The sequence below is a fragment of the Cololabis saira genome, chromosome 4 (assembly GCF_033807715.1).
Source record: "Cololabis saira isolate AMF1-May2022 chromosome 4, fColSai1.1, whole genome shotgun sequence".
NCBI lineage: Eukaryota > Metazoa > Chordata > Actinopteri > Beloniformes > Belonidae > Cololabis > Cololabis saira.
The window spans coordinates 19,138,094-19,158,076 of NC_084590.1; the positions used below are offsets into that span (position 1 = coordinate 19,138,094).

At 40.9% G+C, this 19,983-nt stretch overlaps 2 protein-coding genes across 4 annotated transcripts in view; one reads left to right on the forward strand and one right to left on the reverse strand.

Annotated features, from left to right (window-relative positions):
- Positions 1 to 19,220, forward strand: part of LOC133441604 (clathrin heavy chain 1-like) — a 37,257-nt gene extending 18,037 nt beyond the window's left edge. The window contains exons 16-34 of one of the 3 annotated variants that reach the window (XM_061719077.1): positions 66 to 208; positions 827 to 1,061; positions 1,143 to 1,265; positions 2,622 to 2,767; positions 2,981 to 3,164; positions 5,757 to 5,949; positions 6,070 to 6,227; positions 6,316 to 6,480; positions 6,650 to 6,757; positions 7,593 to 7,760; positions 8,749 to 8,898; positions 9,008 to 9,139; positions 9,235 to 9,345; positions 9,539 to 9,709; positions 10,854 to 11,075; positions 13,235 to 13,255; positions 17,160 to 17,197; positions 17,303 to 17,378; positions 17,510 to 17,643. In XM_061719077.1, coding sequence (XP_061575061.1) covers positions 66 to 208; positions 827 to 1,061; positions 1,143 to 1,265; positions 2,622 to 2,767; positions 2,981 to 3,164; positions 5,757 to 5,949; positions 6,070 to 6,227; positions 6,316 to 6,480; positions 6,650 to 6,757; positions 7,593 to 7,760; positions 8,749 to 8,898; positions 9,008 to 9,139; positions 9,235 to 9,345; positions 9,539 to 9,709; positions 10,854 to 11,075; positions 13,235 to 13,255; positions 17,160 to 17,197; positions 17,303 to 17,333 — 2,499 coding nt within the window. In that variant the 3' untranslated portion in view covers positions 17,334 to 17,378; positions 17,510 to 17,643. Of the gene's footprint in view, positions 1 to 65; positions 209 to 826; positions 1,062 to 1,142; positions 1,266 to 2,621; positions 2,768 to 2,980; positions 3,165 to 5,756; positions 5,950 to 6,069; positions 6,228 to 6,315; positions 6,481 to 6,649; positions 6,758 to 7,592; positions 7,761 to 8,748; positions 8,899 to 9,007; positions 9,140 to 9,234; positions 9,346 to 9,538; positions 9,710 to 10,853; positions 11,076 to 13,234; positions 13,256 to 17,159; positions 17,198 to 17,302; positions 17,379 to 17,509 lie in introns of all 3 variants that reach the window. The other 2 variants (XM_061719075.1, XM_061719076.1) reach the window with 2 other exon arrangements.
- A 246-nt stretch (positions 19,221 to 19,466) lies between these two features.
- The window catches only part of cfap45 (cilia and flagella associated protein 45), a 5,759-nt gene continuing 5,242 nt past the window's right edge, over positions 19,467 to 19,983 (reverse strand). Inside the window, exons 9-11 of the mRNA XM_061720263.1 lie at positions 19,966 to 19,983; positions 19,657 to 19,881; positions 19,467 to 19,566 (exon numbers count right to left, since the gene is read on the reverse strand). The exon at positions 19,966 to 19,983 is cut by the window's right edge and continues 176 nt beyond it. Of these exons, the coding sequence (XP_061576247.1) occupies positions 19,467 to 19,566; positions 19,657 to 19,881; positions 19,966 to 19,983 (343 nt within the window). The remainder of the gene's footprint in view (positions 19,567 to 19,656; positions 19,882 to 19,965) is intronic.

Consider the following 19,983-nt stretch of genomic DNA (forward strand, 5'->3'; position numbering starts at 1 on the left):
TGCCTCTGTTTATTTTAATTGTATTGTGGTGCATGAATGACTCCATGATCATTTATCGTCTCTAGGTGAACCCAAGTCGTCTGCCGGTTGTCATCGGAGGGTTGTTGGATGTAGACTGTGCTGAGGACGTAATCAAAAATCTGATCTTGGTAGTAAGAGGACAGTTCTCTACAGATGAACTCGTTGCTGAAGTGGAGAAAAGAAACCGGTAAGAGCAAGGAAATAAACTGCAAGCTACAAGGGATTTGGGTAGCTGTGCATCTCAACTAGGGCTGGGCGATATGGACCAAAAGTCATATCTCGATATTTTCTAGCTAAATGGGGATACTCGATATATATCTCTATTTTTTCTGTGACTTAATTGGGGTTTCCCCCAAAGCATTATAGCATAGCATCTCTGTTAGCTTCATTTTTTTCTGAGGCAAACCCTTAAAAAAACAGTCAGTTTGCCTGCATATATAGAATAAAAATGCTTCTTGAATAAAATAAAACAATCCCTTTCCTGCATAACAATTAAATTAAAATACACTGTGCAATTAATACAATGTAGACAGTAACAGGCAGACTTTTCCACTGAGGTTGACAGTTGTGCAAATAACAAAACATTTGTGCAAATCTCAAATAAAACATTCAAGTCAATTTGTCACATAATAAGCTATATCAAAATCATTAAAAAAAAAAAAATGTAAAAAAAAAAAAAAAATTTTTAAATCGATATAAACGATATTGTCTCGTACCATATCGTGTTTGAAAATATATCGATATATATTAAAATCTCTATATCGCCCAGCCCTAATCTCAACCTTTGATGATTCCCTCTTCCTAGACTGAAGTTGCTGTTGCCCTGGCTGGAGGCTCGTATCCATGAAGGTTGTGAGGAGCCCGCAACCCACAACGCTTTGGCCAAGATCTACATCGACAGCAACAACAACCCCGAGCGTTTCTTAAGAGAGAACCCCTTCTATGACAGCCGTGTCGTGGGCAAGTACTGTGAGAAAAGAGACCCCCACCTCGCCTGTGTGGCTTATGAACGAGGACAGTGTGACCAGGAACTCATTCACGTGAGTTTAAACAAATGCATCGTGAAGGCCAGTGGCTGATCAATTTGTAGTGGAGTAAGTTGACGGCGTTGTCGGTTTTAGGTGTGCAATGAGAACTCGCTGTTCAAGAGTCTGTCCCGTTACCTGGTGCGTCGCAAGAATCCGGATCTGTGGGCGAGTGTGTTGCTGGAGACCAACAACTACCGACGACCACTCATCGACCAGGTCTGACTCTTTGGTGTCTCTGACATCAATCCTCCCACATAAACTCATTTATTATGTGTTAATGTGAGAATGTGCCGACATTACAGACTTTGAGTAGATGCCACTTTGGTACCTTTTGATCAGATACCTTTTTCAGTTTTCCTGTTGTCTTTTATTTAGCTGCTCATTTTTTTGTATAGGTCTAAAATTCAGATAACACAGGTATGTAATGAGTGATGACATTTTGAATGTTATCTGTTGCTTCTAACATATTGTCCCCTAACTCAGTGGTTCCCAAACTTTTTTTGCCAGGCCCCCCTTTTGTACATAACAGAATTTTCGAGTCCCCCCCCCCGACCCCAACACAGACACACACATCTTTTGCATTCAAATGCGACTGCAATTTATTTCATATATTGAACATATGTGCGAAAAAACTGTCCATCTCTGTAAAAATAGATTTTCAACCTGAACAGCTCCCAGAGATTGAAACAACAGCAATACAAACAGGAGCCAAAATCTGAACATTTGCTCTACAAAAATCCCCACATCTTTTCAGTGATGTGAGTGGTTTTGTTTCATGTGTGCAACACATTTATATTTTTCCTTTTTACTGTACAATACAGTATGCATTACTTTCAACATATTTTTGAAAAACGGCAGCAACAGCTAAACAAATAATCAAAATTTCAACAATTGCTCTGCAAAAATGTCAGTTTTAATCCCCACACATTTTCAGTGAGTGGGGTGGGCTTGTTCATGTTACAGATCCTCTCAAACCGGGGTTGCAGGTGAGAAACTGCCACATGCATCTTCCTTCCAGTAGCACCGTGTAGTTGTGGGACCTGAAGCAGCAGGTCCCCGGTTAGATTCCCGCCGGCCAGACCATTACTTCATGTCATTCCCCTTTTCTCGTCCCTCTATTTTCTGTCTCAATCTCACTGCACATATGTGTTGAAGGCAAAATCTTAAAGAAATAAATAATCTTAAATTTTTTTATTTTTTTTTTATTTTTAAATTAATCTACCTTCCAACCTCGCCGCGCCCCCCCCTGCAATTTCCCCAGTTTGGGAACCACTGCCCTAACTGATAAATGCACACAATATTTCCAACTATGAGTGCAGAACAAGAAGTATTTCCTGTAGTAATAGTATTATTAACATGTCTACTCTTGACATGACTGCTCGTTGGCAGATGCACTTTTAAAATGTTCAAAGTCCTGAGACTACTCCAGGAATAACCCCGGCAACAGTACAGTGTTACTTGTGAAGACTTTTAACAATCAATATCATGTACTTCATCAGTCAGAGTTGTTCTTTTTCCTACTGATGTACTCGTACGTTATATTCCAGTAAGTGTGTTGTGTCTCTGCTGCAGGTTGTCCAGACAGCCTTATCGGAGACCCAGGATCCAGAGGAAGTGTCTGTTACAGTCAAGGCCTTCATGACGGCCGATCTTCCCAATGAGCTCATTGAACTTCTGGAGAAGATTGTTCTGGATAATTCTGTCTTTAGCGAGCACAGGTGATGCCTCTGCCAGCCCCTCAACACTAGACATAGCAGATAACCCACTTTACTTTTAGTTTGTTTTTCAAAGTTTTGGATGTAAGCTAATATAATGTTTCACAGAGCTAAAATATTGGACCAATGTGTTTTGTTTAATTGTAAGAGTTTGAATATATTTGAATAGATAACTGTAGAAGATGACTGAAAGCTTGATGTGTTTGTTGCTTTCAGAAACCTCCAGAATTTGCTCATCCTGACAGCCATAAAGGCGGATCGAACACGTGTCATGGAGTACATTAATCGCCTGGACAACTACGATGCCCCAGACATTGCAAACATCGCCATCAGTAACGAGCTGTTTGAGGAGGCTTTTGCTATTTTTAGGAAATTTGATGTCAACACCTCTGCTGTGCAGGTGAGTGTGATCTTTGTCAACTGTTATGCGTTTTTTGTATAAAGTCTGAATGTTTTTAAATGTGTTATTTAGGCTTGATGTTCTACATGAAACCCTTGTAATGGCCACTGGAGCTGTGTTACTTTGTTTGATTTTATTTGGATCCCCATTAGCTGATGTAGTTTACATCAACTACTCTTCCTGGGGTCCGATCAATAAAATAATATGATAAAAATAAAAAATCAGAATACAGTTCAGAAATAAACATCACAAAAAGATTTACGTAGACAACGTACAGTCTATAAAAGTACCAGCCATTAGCAAATCAGCAAATTTAGCAAATCATTTAGCAAGCAAATAGCAGCAAAGCATAGTCTTAACATCCAATCAGATATAGTCCATGTGATTTTGTAGGGGATCATCACACATATACAGTCAGTACGTGCACATGCAGCAATTCAAACTGGTTGGAGATCATTTGCACACATCGTACTGACTTTTAAACTGCATGTGAACACCTTAAGTCAGTCAAGTAATCTGATCAGACTGGATTCATCAACCCGCTTGCAGCACCTAGATAAACCAGTCGCAACCGCCTTGTTAATGCCATGTGTACGGAGACATGGATATTACTATCTGCGCATGCTCGAGAATTTCCCCCGGGTGGGGTTTTCCCCCGGAAGTGAAAGGAGACGACGTGACGCTGCTCAGTAGTAGCACTATGAGTAGCACCCTGGGGTGTCGTCAAAATATTTCCTATTCTGACATTTCATATATAAATACTGTATTTTCGCGACCATACGGGCGCCGTGTGAAAAGGCATAGCCTCAGTCTTATGTGTCATATTTCTGTATTTAAAACACACACGGCGCACCGACCGAAACGGCACACACACAAGAACACACACACACGCACACACACACACACACAAGCACAGGAGTGTGCGTATTTAAAAATACAGCGGGAGCAAAACTTTGTTTGATTGTAGGCTACTTTATTTCAGTTTTTACATTAATCAAACCCATTAAGTCTCATCCTCTGTTTCTGCATTAAAGAGCTCCGCTAAATCAGCTGTGCCAGTCCGAATTCCTCGCTGTCAGAGTCACGTTCCGTGCCGTGCGGTGCCTCGGAAATGCACGCTTTTGCAAAAGCTCGCAAAATAATCCCAGCAGACACGTTAGCCCACGCATCAACAATCAATCTGCAAACTGTGGCATAAAAAAAAACAAAATACGCCGTACCCTACGCCGTAGGCTGCGTCTATTTAACGCGGACCTAATGCCGCGTTCCATTTATCCTCGGAAGTGGGGATTTCCCAGTCCCCAGTCGGAATTTTCAACTGGAACGCCCCTCAAAAGTGGGGTTTCCCACTGGGAAAGTGGGAGAGTCTTCACCACCCCCGAGTTACCATTCCAAGATGGCTGCCATTCCCAGTTCCCACTTCCGATTTCCGAGGTAAATGGAACGCGGCATAAACTCCGGAACCGGCAGACATAAATCTCTAAATTTCGGAGCAAATTTCTTAACAGGCGTAGCTACAACTGTTAGATTTCATCTATTAAACCAACATCTTCCTAAATGATTTATTTCAGCCGGCGTGATTCTCAACAGAGCAGCGTCCCAGAGAGAGTTTCTCTCCCGGGGCTGACGCAGCAGCTTGAGCCGGCGGACACGTCTCTTCTCGGGCTGTGAGCTGAGGCTGCTCCCCGGGGGCGGCGGCTCTTCTCATCTCCGAAAACATCGGGTCAAATTTCTTAACAGGCGTTATTTGGATAAACTGAGCCCCGGTTGCGGATCTTAAGGTTACCTTTATACCTGAAAAAATATTAAAACTTAATAAAGTGCCATATTAACAGCGCTACAGCTGAAATTAAAACAGCTTTTGGCTCTCTGCTTCCTGATCAGGGTAGGGATGAAAACGAGGGGGAGTAGGAGAAATGGGACAGGCACCTGGGCCAAGTGCCCTAGATCTCAAGTGCCCTAAAATCTCCCCCTTCTTTTTTAGGGTTTAGGGAAGAAAAGAAGTGCGAGTGGAGAAAAGAAGGGCGAGTGAAGGAGAATTGGGATTGGCCCTTAGAATGCACTTTTTCCCATGCTTTTTCCTTTCCTCGTTGTTAAGCGGAGGTCAACCGGAAGTGGCTCTTTGTTGAAATGGTTACCATGGTTACCTCGGGTACAGCGCCACCTAGCGTCACGGAGTCAGCCATGCTCTGGTTACAGTGGTTTATTCAATCTGATTCAGTCTGATCTCAGAACAGCATGTGTAATCAGACAAGTTGATCCAATCTTCTGCATGTCATTATCTGATCAGATCTCCAACCACCTTGAATCGCTGCATGTGCACGTACTGAGTGTCAAAACACACTCAGATACAGCAAGACACACCTTAAATAAATCATTTATGGTTACACTACCTTTTGTGAGCTATGTATTTCTTCACTTGTTTTTTGAAACTGACCTTGCTCTGGGTTTTTAGAAATGTAACCCGGAAGAGAATTCCATTCAGCAATAGCTCTGTAGAGTACTGTTTGTTGTTTCTTGAATCGTTTCTGTTGAGCTACCGTATCTGATAGAAGTTGACCTTGATTGGTATGAGTTTTGTCTCTTGCCTAGGTTCTGATCGAACACATTGGTAACTTGGACAGAGCTTATGAATTTGCAGAGCGCTGCAATGAGCCCCCCGTGTGGAGTCAGCTGGCAAAGGCCCAGCTTCAGAAGGGTCTGGTCAAAGAAGCCATTGACTCTTACATAAAGGCCGATGACCCTTCAGCTTACATGGAAGTGGGACAAGCGGCAGCCCAAAGTGGTAAGATGAGCTCCAGCATATCAGCTCTTGATTTGTGCTTTTTTTTAATGAAAACTCTTAACGCTGGTAAATGTAGCATCGATGGATGTTGATGAAACTGATGGGGGTTGTTTTATGCAGGAAACTGGGAGGACCTCGTGAAGTTTCTGCAGATGGCTCGTAAGAAAGCCCGCGAGTCGTATGTTGAGACTGAGCTGATCTTCGCTCTGGCCAAGACCAACCGACTGGCCGAGCTGGAAGAGTTCATCAACGGTCCCAATAACGCTCACATTCAGCAAGTATGTTCCAGCGCACACACATGCAGGACACACTCGCATACATTGCCGAGTTCTCGTTTATCTGACTAGCCTTCTGTCCCTCCTTCAGGTGGGCGATCGTTGCTACGACGACAAGATGTATGAAGCTGCCAAACTGCTTTATAACAATGTGTCCAACTTCGGCCGTCTGGCCTCCACGCTGGTGCACCTGGGAGAATACCAGGCAGCCGTGGACGGAGCCCGCAAGGCCAACAGTACCCGCACCTGGAAGGAGGTGAGGAATGATAGAAAATCAACAAGTACCTTGAGTACACAAGGAGCTATTTCCAAAGCCTTTCCTTAGTACAGTGTCCTCAGGTGTGTTAAACTAGTTGTGTGTTTCAAATGTCTGCTCTTCCAGGTGTGTTAAACTAGTTGTGTGTTTCAAATGTCTGCTCTTCCAGGTGTGTTTTGCTTGTGTGGATGGGAAGGAGTTCCGCCTGGCCCAGATGTGCGGTCTGCATATTGTTGTTCATGCTGATGAACTAGAGGAACTAATCAACTACTACCAGGTATGTACAGCGACGTAAGAAGGTGTTAAACATATTGAATGAGTTACTGTAAGGAATCAGGGATGTACGACAGATACGCATATGGGTCAATGACGTGATGCCTATATTTTCTGAAAAAGTTTGGTTTTTTTTTCAATTCAAAAAAGGTTTAAATGGATAAAAAAAAATACCATATATATGAACTACCTGTCCCACATATGGACTCACTTGAATTTTACAGAAAATACTAGTTATTTGGGATTTTGTTGTTGTTTTAAGCGGCAAAATGTCATGTGGTGCAACCGTCCGAACATGACTCTTGTTTTTGAAAACTTATTTGAAATCACTCTAAATGTTTTTAAATCAATCTTCTGCCCTATCTGGCATGATTTCTGAAATGTCTTGTAGTGTATAAGATTTATACACATATATTTATATTTCCATCATAATATACAAACAAAGTTTGACTGATGTCCATTTTATGAAATATCATGTGATGCAACCATTAAAATAACCACTTTTGTATAATATTGAAAACTTGTAAAAAAAAAAAAAAAAAAAAAGATGTTAAGGAAATTAATTTATTTTAATATGAATCATGGTTGCACCACATGACTTTTTTTTTTTAAGGCTAGTGCCAATTCATCTTGACAAAAATCACTTAATTTAAAAGTTTTATATGAATTTATGTGTACACAACATTCTTAATTTTTTAACTACTGCAATAGATATTCTTTTTTTAATTATTTTAGAATTGACCTGTTGAAAATCCTTATTCATCATTGACCCATATATATCTTCTGGAGTTCTGGTTCTAGCTAGTGTTATTGAATCCGTGTTTCTGCCCACCCTGCAGGACCGCGGTTACTTTGAGGAGCTGATCACCATGCTTGAGGCCGCGTTGGGGCTGGAACGTGCTCACATGGGTATGTTCACCGAGCTGGCCATCCTCTACTCCAAATTTAAACCCCAGAAGATGAGGGAACACCTGGAGCTCTTCTGGTCCCGCGTCAATATTCCAAAGGTTAGTCTGGAAAACGGCTTTGATATCGTCCACACACTTGGTCTTTAGTGATAATCTTTGAATTTAAAACCTCACGGTATTGTCTGACAGCATTTTATCATTTAAAAAATATTTCTAAGGTGAGGCCGTTTCTCCCTGTGCAACACGGAGAGACTAATGCACGCCTTCATAACTAGCAGGATAGATTACTGTAATGCTCTTCTTACTGGTCGACCCAAGAATACCATCAATCAGCTGCAACTGGTTCAAAACGCTGCAGCGCGAGTTCTGACTCAGACCAGAAGGAGATTCACACATTAGACCCATTTTAAAATCCTTACACTGGCTACCTGTTAGTTTTCGTGTTGATTTTAAAGTTCTTTTATTAGTTTATAAAGCGCTACATGGGCTTGCACCGGAGTATATTTCAGAGATGTTTTTATTCTATGAATCAGGAAGGAACTCCTTTTTAGCTGTTCCACAGAGTAGAACTAAAAGATCTGGTGATGCTGCTTTTAGCCACGATGCTCCAAAACTGTGGAACAGCCGGAGATCTGAGAGGAGCTGGAAATGTGGACATTTTTAAACGTAGACTACAAACTAATCTCTTTGGTCTGGCTTTTATGTAGCATCAAATTTTATAGTTTTATTCTGTTTAACATTTTATAAAGGTATCCGTTTTATTTATTTATCTATTTCTTGTCATTTTTTTTTATTATTATATTTTATTGTTGTGGACTGATTATTTTTTTGCCTTAATCCTTGAACTTTTTTTTTTTATTTTTTATTTTTTTTCATTTTAATTAACTATATTGTATGTCAGTGTGCATTGCTCTCCCAGTTTTTATTTTTTTGGTCTCCCAGTTTGGTTTTTTTGTTTATTACACTTATTTTTCAGTCAAAATGTCAAAGCACTTTGTATTTCATGTACCTGGATGAAAGGTGCTATATAAATAAAATTTGATTGATTAAATATGAGTACGTGACATCATTTGTGCTTGCGTCTCAGGTTCTCAGGGCAGCTGAGCAGGCCCACCTCTGGGGAGAGCTGGTGTTCCTCTACGACAAGTATGAGGAATACGACAACGCCATCATCACCATGATGAACCATCCAGCGGACGCGTGGAAGGAGGGCCAGTTCAAAGACATCGTCACCAAGGTAACGGACCTATGTGTTTAGTGGTAATTAAAATACCTAAGCACATTACTGCCCTATTTTTAATCAGGTTAAAAATGAATAAGTTGAATGTCTGTATTTTTTTTTGTAGGTGGCAAATGTGGAGCTGTACTACAAGGCCGTCCACTTTTATCTGGAATTCAAACCACTGCTGCTGAACGATCTGCTCATTGTCCTCTCCCCGAGACTGGATCACACTCGGGCTGTAAACTTCTTCAGCAAGGTGCGAGGCCATCGCCGTGTGTCATTCAAAATAAGAGAGGATGGAAATGCCAAGTGCGAGTGACACTAACGTGTTTTCTGTGTTTCTTTGTTTAGGTGAAACAGCTTCCTCTGGTTAAACCTTATCTTAGATCTGTCCAGACTCACAACAACAAATCAGTGAACGAGGCACTCAACAACCTCTTCATCATTGAGGAAGACTATGCGGTAGGATATGATATTTTTATTGTTTATTATCGTAAACATATTAGCTTTGTAAATGTCTTGATTTTGTCTGAAAAGAGAAAACTTCTTTATACTAGAGATAGAATACAAAATACAGTTTATTCACTGTTTATCCCCCTTAAGGAGCAGAATGAATGTCCTCACACTCTTTTGTCATTTAATCTCTATTACCTAGGCACTGCGCGCGTCTATCGACGCTTACGACAACTTTGACAACATCTCGCTGGCCCAGGGCCTGGAGAAGCACGAGCTGATTGAGTTCAGAAGGATCGCAGCTTACCTGTTCAAGGGCAACAACCGCTGGAAACAGAGCGTCGAACTGTGCAAGAAGGACAAGCTCTACAAGGTGCAGCTCCATCAAAACAAATAGTTCGTGGGAGCACTTCCACACCTTTAATGTGACATAAATTGTACTTTTACATAGTGCTGGGCGGTATGACCAAAAATTTATATCACGGTATTTTTCTAAATTATATCGGTTTCACGGTATATCACGGTATTTTTTTTTTTCATGCACAACTGGGTGTTAACCACATTTTCCAATGATTTGGAAAGGAATTGCTGCAGTAAATTGGCTTAGAATGGCCTATTTTACTGTCATGAGGAGGAAATATTGTAGAAAAACATTAATGTCCACACTAGTATAAATACAGGTTTGCATGGCCTCACAAAATGATGCTGTTTACAATGAGGTGGCGGCACTTATGATTCTAATGAAGTGAGAGAATCAGTCAGACAACACTTAAAGACTAAGTATTGTCTGACTGATCTTTTACAAAATTACAAGGTAGAAAATATTTATTGAACATAAAAAACTGACCTAAGAGAGTGAGAGGCAGTGTAACCCCTGCCTCTCACCTAAAATAAGCTGGGATAGGCTCCAGCAGACCCCCGTGACCCCGCAAGGGATAAAGCGGGTAAGATAATGAATGAATGAATGAATAAAAAACTGAACATTTTTTAATTTCCCAGCATTATGTTGTTTTGGTTCCACCTCCTGGTGAATGTTAGGTAAAATTCTTATGTGGTTACTTTTTGGTTGGCCAACGATTTATGTTTGTGGTGCGCAACTGTTACGGGAGCGGCCAGTCTATTTCCTTATATTACAACGCCGTTATTAATTGTTCGTTTTTTTTCCCACTTATTCCACCGAACACCTAAAATGTTTTTTTTGCCATTTTCGGCCGAACAATTTCGGTTACCGAACAATCGGTGCATCACTACTGCTAAACAGTCCCCTCACAAACAGTTGCGCGGCGTTCCCAACGTTGTGTACACTACTGTACATACTCACCGGTATTACGGTATATGAAAAATTAATATCATAAGAAAAATAAACACCGGTATTAGGTATGAACCGGTATACCGCCCAGCACTACTTTTACATTCCACACCAGTAAAGTACAGACAGCGATGCACTGTGAAATGGCAGATGTGGCCACTTTCCCTAGACCGGGTTACTGACCTGTCCCTGTCCCGTCCCCTTGCAGGATGCCATGCAGTATGCATCAGAGTCCAAGGACATCGAGTTGGCGGAGGAGCTCTTGGCTTGGTTCCTGACAGAAGACAAGAAGGAGTGTTTTGCTGCCTGCCTGTTCACCTGTTACGACCTCCTGCGGCCAGATGTGGTGCTGGAAACCGCATGGCGGCACAACATTATGGACTTCTCCATGCCATACTTCATCCAGGTCATGAGGGAGTATCTCTCAAAGGTGGGTTGGACAGAGGTAACCTCTAATGCGTCTTAGAAAACTAAATTTGCTTTGTGAAATATCTAAAAAGAGAACACTGACTCAAGTTCTAGGGGCATAGATAGAAGCTGCAGTAAAATAAGCTCCATGGTGCAATGTGATGAAAGGACTTGTGAAATAGTTTTTGCAAACCTGTATTATCAATCTGTCTGCAGAAGCTAACATGTTTGGGTCTACTAAAGTGGCTCCAGTCGGATGAGTCTTGTGCCGTGTTTTTGTCTGGCTGTTGCCTAATAGTTGCACCCATCTGTTCCCTTGAAGAAACAGATGCAGCTGCTAAACTTTGTTTGCAAATACTATTTGACACTAAACAGACATCCAGGTTGTTTCCCTCATTCATGTTCATCTTCCTATGCTTCTCTCAGTCATTATGTGTCATCACCTGTGTTTGTTTTTGTTTTGGGTTTTCATGCATTCAGGCTACTTTTCCACACAAATGTGTTACAGAGGAGATTCATTGCTGTGTTGCTCATCTTAACATTTATCTCTGTGGACGGCAGAATTATAGCTCACGTGTTGCTTTTTTAACAGACAGCAGACCTGAGTAAGGCATTTCCAAAGTGTTAGCTTTATATGCCAAACCTTTTGTTAGAAGCGGTACACACATTTCTTGTAACAGTGGATCATTTGATTATTGAAATAAAATAATTTTGTGCACTATTGATGAACAGTTTAACACTAGACCCGCCAGCTTTCTACCCCCCCACAAGCACCGTAGCCATCTCTGACCACCAGATACAATTTAATTGTTAGGATACAGAAACCAGTTCTTGAAGTGGGAAAATTTGTGTTAAAGCTTTTTTTCTCCTTCACATTTTGTCCGTGCACATCTGCGTGTTTCCGTGTGGGGTGGGGAGACAAATTCATTTATTTATGATTATGTGGTGAAGGGAAAAAATATTACGTTTCAAAATATATAAAACATGTTCACGGCACCAGCCGACTCCTTGAAACATTATTTTAACAAACTACATACAAAACAAACGCGGATAATTCACACACAGGAGATGGTGTGTGTGCGTGCTCATGGATAAACCTATTGTTGCTCCTGATTCTGAGATTTATTTGCTTTATATTATAATTATTATCATCATTATTATTATTATTATTGCTTACTTTGTGTTTTAAAGATAATAATAATAGTTATAGATCTTTGATTGTGATCAGTTGCCGCCAGTGGAACAGTCCCTGGTTGCACTGAGAAGAGCGGCGTATATTTCTTTATACGTGGAGGTAATTTCAGATGTTCAGGCCAGTAAATCAATTTGTAAAATAATGCCACACACACACACACCTTCCATGGACATCGTAGGTCTAACAGCTGTCAGGTGACTTTTATTTTTCTCCAAGAGGGTCTAGCTCAGACTCATCAACCCCCAGTCCTCATCACTGAAGTCTGAAAGTTCTCCATCATCCCCCCCTCGCTCATTTCTGGTAAAAGTTTCACAGTTTCTTCTGTGGTGAACAGTCTGTATCCGCATTAGTTTTTGTGAACTTTTGCTGGCTTCCCAAATCTGATCTGTAAAATAGTGCTTCTTCACTCTTCTCCCCTCTTCAGATCAGTTTATAGCGTAATAGAAGGAAAACACGGATAAATGAGGGGGGAGAAAATTAAATGTAATCATCTCCAATGTAGCAACAACTCTGCACCTCGGACCTTTAGTGTAAACGACAGCGGTCTATAAGACCGCTGTGGCGGTCCCAAGAAAAAGTGCTCAGAACTCTTGTGTACTTCAGAGAATATAACGTGCACATATTTAGGAAAAGTCAGGGAGTGATAGACCCGTAGATTTTATTAAGACAAAGTTATTAACATTAAAAAGAAAACCCTAACCGTCCATGAGTCCGGCTCGGTGGTTCTAGTGTTAAACTGGTCTGTTGAGTCAACATTTTTGACACTTCTGTACAAGACAAAGTGAAACTTTACAGCACCAGATAAATCTCAAGTCTGCATTTGTATCAAAAGTGGCATTATTACCCACATCACTCTTCGGAGTGCTTTTGTTTCTTCTTCAAGTGACAAGTCCTCTGTTTGCTCTTTTCTCTCTGTCAATTTCTGTTTTGGGAGACTCCCATTTGTTTTTTCCTCTTTAAGTTTCCTCTCTGAATTTCCTCTCCAGGTTGATGCGATAAAGGAAAAGGTGAAAGTCGAATCCATTTCGTAATCATTCTTTTTGACCCCTCTCCTCTGTCCTGTAGCGTGTAGTTTGCAGGAGTAAAAGTCTCAGAAAGTGCATGTGACCCCACCCGCCCACCTCCATCTCTCACTCTGCTGCTTCTGACTGTAAACTCCACGTGTTCACTAGACCACCCACCACCCCAAGAGCTCCAGAGTGGGGCTCTTCACACCCATCCCTCAACGCCCTGCTTGGTTTGCTGGCATCAGTGACTGCTCACAGTTTGGGGAAAAGAGAAAAAAAAGCTATTATAGTGGTTAATGAGACGGAGTCTGATTCAGTAATACATTGATCGCTGAAGGGAAATTACATAAATCTTCATTTTTCTTTTTTGATAGGATCGATCTTCTGAAAAAACCAGATGCTTAACATTTTGCTTCCAATAGTGCATTTTATAATTGCTACTTTTGTTCTTTTAAGTACAGAAAATTGCTTATTTGGTCTAATTTGGGTTTTGCAAGGATCTGATCATTTATTTTATTTTAGCCTCAGTGAGCAGTAGTAAACTCCTTTTTTAAGATATTATCACCTTGTTACAACCAAAAACGTAATAACGGCCAATAACGTAATAATTGCCAATAATGTAATAATTTTGGCCATTTCAAATGTAATAAAGCCAATAGTGTAATAAAACTTTTGAGTAAATAACGTAATAACTTTTTGCCAATAATGTAATAAGGCATCACATTATGAAAGGTTTTTTTTAATACCAGGCCAATAACGTAATAACCAGCCAATAATGTAATGCCTTATTACATTTTCGGCAAAAAGTTATTACGTTATTGGCTCAAAAGTTTTATTACATTATTGGCACATTATTACACTATTGGCTTCATTACATTTGAAATGGCCAAAATTATTACATTATTGGCAGTTATTACGTTATTGGCCGTTATTACGTTTTTGGTTGTAACACACCTTTATATGAGAGTAATAAAGATTGATCTGAAGTAAGTCAGAAGTCCAAAATAACAGGATGGATATATTTTAGCTCCACGAAGCTCGTTTTATAAAGGATCGAGCAGAAGTTCAAGGGAGGATTAGTGACGCCTTCTGTGTTTGAGTTTCACACTTGAGCCAGCACACCCATCAGTTCTCCTGAGTTGAGGGTGAAGAGCGCCACTCTGAGCAGCTACCTGAGCCGCAGTCGGCGGCTCCTCTTCTCACAGACCTGTAGATGGATTCCTGTGTTAAACTGACCTGTTAGTGTCACTCAGCTGCAGTCTGCTGCTCCCCGCTCTGCTAAAACGGTTCAGAATAACTTCAGAAGAAATGTTTTTGAATGCGAGACATGACAAAAGTACATGGGAAATGAAGCTCTGTCTTTGTGGAAGGGTGGAGGGGGCATCACCGTACCTGTACCTGGGCGGTGGTGCAGTTGCTCAGACTGCAGCTAAGTGTGGGAATGTTTTGAGTAATCGATCAGCCACTGAGGTATTTTTTTGAATGAAGTGACCATCCCTTTAAGAGATTTAGTATTTTCTTCATTGTCTTTGGTGTACTTTATTTATCTCAGTGTTTTATAGGAAACTATAAGCAATTATAAAACAATAAAGACATATACTTTTGCATAGTATACTTTGCGACTATTAAGTGTGGTCTCAAATGTCAGTGTATAAAGAGGAAGGCAGTTATCCTTCATTTAATGTGATTTTTACTGGGGGGGGTTGTTGTGTCTTTTTGATGGAGGGAATAAACCCTTAACAAGTAGAAGGAAAAGCATGCACTCCACTCCTCTAGCACTCCAGTAGTCCAGGTTAGGAGGCATCGTCTTTGGCTGTGCCTGCTTCTGGAAACCTTGAACTGGCTGAACAAAACCATCCCCTCCACCCTTGTTCACACCCCCCTCCACTCTAGCTCTCTGCCTTCCTGTCTGTCTTTCTTTCTCCCTCATGCAATCTTAAAGAAGAAAGTAACTTAACAGCTGCTTCAGCATGTCTCTCAACTCTTTTCTTCTCAAATGAACAGCCTGACTTCTCTTTACAACGCCTGCTTAATTGACTGCAGTAGAGTAGACGGTATGTAGAGAACTAAACCCCAAACCATCTTCAGAAGAACCGCCTTTCTCACGACGACTGTGTCAGCACTGCACTTTGTAATAACTGAAGCTTTTTGCTTTTTTGCTGGCTGCTTAAATCTCTGAATTTTTCTGGGTCTATTGTTTGTCCTTTCTCTTCCGCTGTCTGAACTACTGTGCAAAACGTTGAGCTTGAAAAGAAAAACATAGGCAGTTTAATCCATCGAGACTTTTTGAAGCCCTTTGAAGCCTGGAGTAACGCAAGACATGAAAAAAACAAATGTTTTTAATATTAACCAGCTATAGTTTTTTGTCAGTAATTTCCCACGAAAACAGAAAGCTGAACCTCTGATGTTTTTCAGAAAGTGAAAAATACAAGGTTACTGAGGACAGCTTAACGGTTTACCAGGAAACCCTCAGAGTTTGAAAGACTTTAATAAAGCCTTTGGTCTGAGGGGGGATACGTTTATTATCAATACTTTTTACAGGCTCCACAGATTATTACAATGACTGTTTTTGACTGCAGAATATCTTTGAAAAGTAAAGTACACCTCTGTTAATTCTAAGGTTTAATGCATCATAACTTTGTACACTAAAAAAGAAAAAAAAACTAATCATCCTCATAATCCTCTGGATCTTACCAGATCTTAAAATATGGTAAATACAACCTCAGATGAATTAGTTTGGAAAGATTTATTGGAGAAATCCTTTTTTTTTTTTTTTTACATAGAAAATTACAGTAAAACTTAGTTTTGCATTCTCTAATCTTGAAATTGTGGAATTGTTTGTCCATAATGTTCAGCGCCACGCTTGGTGGGTAGGGAGGGGTGGTGGACAGGGGTCCCCTGCCACCATCATTATTATTATTATTACGGTCAAATAAGGGGCTTTTAGGTAATGCAACAAATAAAAAAACTATCAAGCGCACCAACAAAAAAAAAAGAGAACAGTCACTTTGTTGCAATGACCCGGTCTGTGGGTTGATCTTGATTGAAAAGAGAGACCTGTGCTTTTAAACTTTAATGAACTGGAGCACTTCTGTAAATAAATAAATAAATCCCCCTACAACGATGGTAGAAGAAAGGAAAAAGACAGTGTAGCATGTCGTACAGTTTTCATCTGAGGTTGTATTTGACTAATTGTGGGACCTGAATTTGATCGTGATAAAGGAAACCTTTTGAAACTGAAAGAGCGTGCGTTTTATCTTTAACACAGCCACATGCGTGTAAAAACTTGAGAACTCGTATGGAATAACAGACGTTTGAGTGAGCCTACGTGTATTTGTGAGACTTGTTTCAACTGTAGTTGTTAGTTTTGTTCTACTAAATTAAAAATTCAAACTGTATGACGTGTCAAGTTATTGATAGCATCACCTCAACCTGCAGAAAATGATTACTTCATACAGTTATCTGAACTGTAGCCCAGACTTTCTGTGAGTTAAAGTGTCTTTAGTGTAGAATATTAGGATCTTATGTTGAGAATGGACAAAAAAAAAACAAACAAACACACATTTTAATTGTCGTGAGTTTAATTGACCGGTGAGGAGTTGGTTCTCTACATACTTACATTCCCAACACTTTAGAGTAGATGTTTTGGGTGGCTGGATGGTGGGACCATTAATGCCCAGTAGCTGTCTGTCTTCGTTTCCTATCCTAATTCCTTAATTCTTTCCACACTTAAGTGGGCGTCTGTCTGATAGACTACCGTAGCCAAGCCCGATAGAGTAGCCAGTAGTTTTCTACTCGTAGTTAGAGCCCTTGCCTTACGGATGGCCTCCAACACATTAGCAAGGCCTGCCTCCTGCAGCCTTTCTTTATTTAAATCTGGACTGTATTCATCTTCGCCTGTCAGGAATGGTCCCATCCGTCAGCCAGTGAAATAACCCCGAGGTCAGTTTTTACGAGCCCTGCGTCTCAGCCCTTGCTCTTCCAGAGCCCCACGGCAGACTGTCGGAGTGAAGTCTGACTCGGTCACTGTTGTTGTGTTTCACACAGGTGGACAAACTCGAAGCCTCTGACTCTCTGAGGAAACAGGAAGAGCAAGCGACAGAGTCCCAACCCATTGTTTACGGTAAAAAGACCACACCGGATCATTAGAGCAGTGCCAAATTTAAATCAAACTCAGAGAATATGTCTGGTACAGCCATTTAGTTTTTAAATGCTTTATATTATTTTGATTTTATTATTTTTTTTGCATTTCAGGCACACCGCAGCTCATGCTCACCGCAGGGCCCAATGTGGCTGTCCCTCCTCAGCAGGCCTACGGTTACGGTTACACAGCAGCACCAGGCTACACTCAGCCTCCCCCGGCCAACTTTGGTTACAGCATGTGAACATCCAGCTACCACCCCCCCTCCTCAGTTTGACCCACCTGTTCCCCCTCATCTGTCCCCTCTTTGTGTTCCTCACCAGCTTCCCATGGGCCTCTGCTCACAACAGGGGCCACAAGCAAGCAACAGCCCACTCTTGTTTTGAGTGACATTTTTTTATTATGTTGTCATGTTACACAAAGAAAAAAAGAAAAAAATTAACTGCATTGAAGGACTTTTTATTTGTATTCTTTGAAAGACGTTGGACCACATTTTGTTTTTCACATTCCATATTTATTACGACTTGTTTAGGTGAATTTTGTGTTTAAGTTAATGTGTTGTTTTTTTGTGTTTTCTTTTCTTCTTTTTTTTTTATTGATTTGTGGTTTGTGCAGAAGTGGACTTGCTAAAGCTCAGTAATGAACCTTTGAAGTAGGTGGAGGAACATTGGATTTTGCACTCATGAAGAAGTGACTAGAGAAGCTCTTATTTTGGATGTACTGAACATGGGACCATCTTCCATTGTCTGGTTTGTCAGTACAATTTAATTCATCGTTGTATATTCTGATGGGGAAAAAAAATGCATATAATATTGAACATATATTGCCATTTCAGTGGCTATAGCTAGCAACACTAAGTAATGATAGTATATTCTGCACAGGCGTGTAGCTTTATGGAGTTTTAAATGCATACAGACGTATGTCACTGTGTGACTGAGGAAGTGTTTGTGTGCGTGAGTGTGTGTGTGTGTGTGTGTGCGCCTTCGGTTATGATCTGAAGGTTGAAATAAAGATGAAAAAAAAAACAAAAAAAAGACCCCCCCCTCCCACATCGGCCTGTAGAGGGCTGTCCACTCCACCTCGTAGATATTAGCTCTTCTTCATCGGCTCCATGTATTAAGGTGACCTCTCGTGCCGTGTACAGTGCTTGTGTGAGACTGTATTTGTGTATGTGCAAGGACGGGACCACGGCTACCAGACCCCAGGGCCCGCCACCGTACTGCGTGTCTGTTATTTACTCTCAGCCCTCCTCGTACGGAGGCCCGTGTATGCCAGGTGTTGTGGTGTTTTCCTCCGGTCACTTTTTTTTCTCTCCCTCTCTCTCTTTCTCTCTCTCTCTCTGCGTGTACAGATGTGAACAAGATGAACAACTAAAAACTTTTAGATGGAGACCCCACCTATATGTCCCCCACCGATTCTTTCCTCTCCTGTGTCTTCTTTTGGTAATGCTTTTCAGCAGAAGCAAAAAAGGCAGAAGAAGGCAGGCTGGTGGTACCTTTGATGTTCTCATGACAACTTGAAAAAGATCCATAAACACTCCTGTAGGTTGTGTGTTTAGATGGTTAAGATGAAGAAATTTAGGTCTCTGTACATCCAGTTCTGTGTTGAGAATGGTCTGGAATAAAGAGCCTGTTATTTACCTTGATGTACTTAACTTCCTTACATGCTTTAAGCTGTGTGTGTGTAAAGTGTCATCCTAACATAAGTTTAATTCCTTTCTGTTGTCATGCATATTAATGATAAAGGGGACATGTCCTTGATACGTGGAAGAATATGACTCAACTGAAAGGGAAATACTAGCCTAAATAAAAGTGAAAAATAGTCTTGAGTCTCCTGTCTGTGTGTTATGAAGCAGCAGTCTGTCAAGCAACCTGACGTTGCTCCGTTTGATTTGTTTTTGCAAACAAAAAGACTTAAATGCCATACTTTTTTTATTTAATTTTTTATCAGTGATCAACACTTCTGTGTGAAAGTCATATGTATTTAAATTGTATATCAGAAGCTACAGCTACAGTATTTTAAAATTGTATTCTTGACAGCTTTGTGGGAGTAACCACACCTGAGGCGTTGTCAGTCTCGGTGTTTGAGTACCGGTACGTCTGCGAGTCCCAGCGATGTCCAGGCCTTTTTCTCCACTTCTGCACAGTATTTTTCAGCGAGGCCTGTAGCCCTGTGCATTGACAAGTATGTCAAGTTTAACAGATGTTTTTACAGCTGGAAATCAACCCTGTGGATTGTCAGTCAACCTGCTATAACTTACCTGAGCTCCCTGAGCTTCTTCTCTTTGATTTCATCGAGGCGCATACGTCTCTGGCGGGCTTCCTCAATCAGCTGATCGGCCTCCTTGAAGGTTTCTCTGCGTTTAGCTAGAGCCGAGAGCTCGCGTTCCTTCATCTGCTGATGGATGGCCCGTGTGTGACGCAGCGTTTTCTGATACTGTCTCTCCTCTTCCTCCTTCTGCCTTGCCATTGCTTCCTGCTGTGCCCTGCATGGGACACATTTTAAAGTTTTTTGTTTGTCTTGTTTTGTTTTTGGAAGACTTTCAGGAGCTGTAACTGTAATTTCTTACCTGAGCACCCTCTCATCC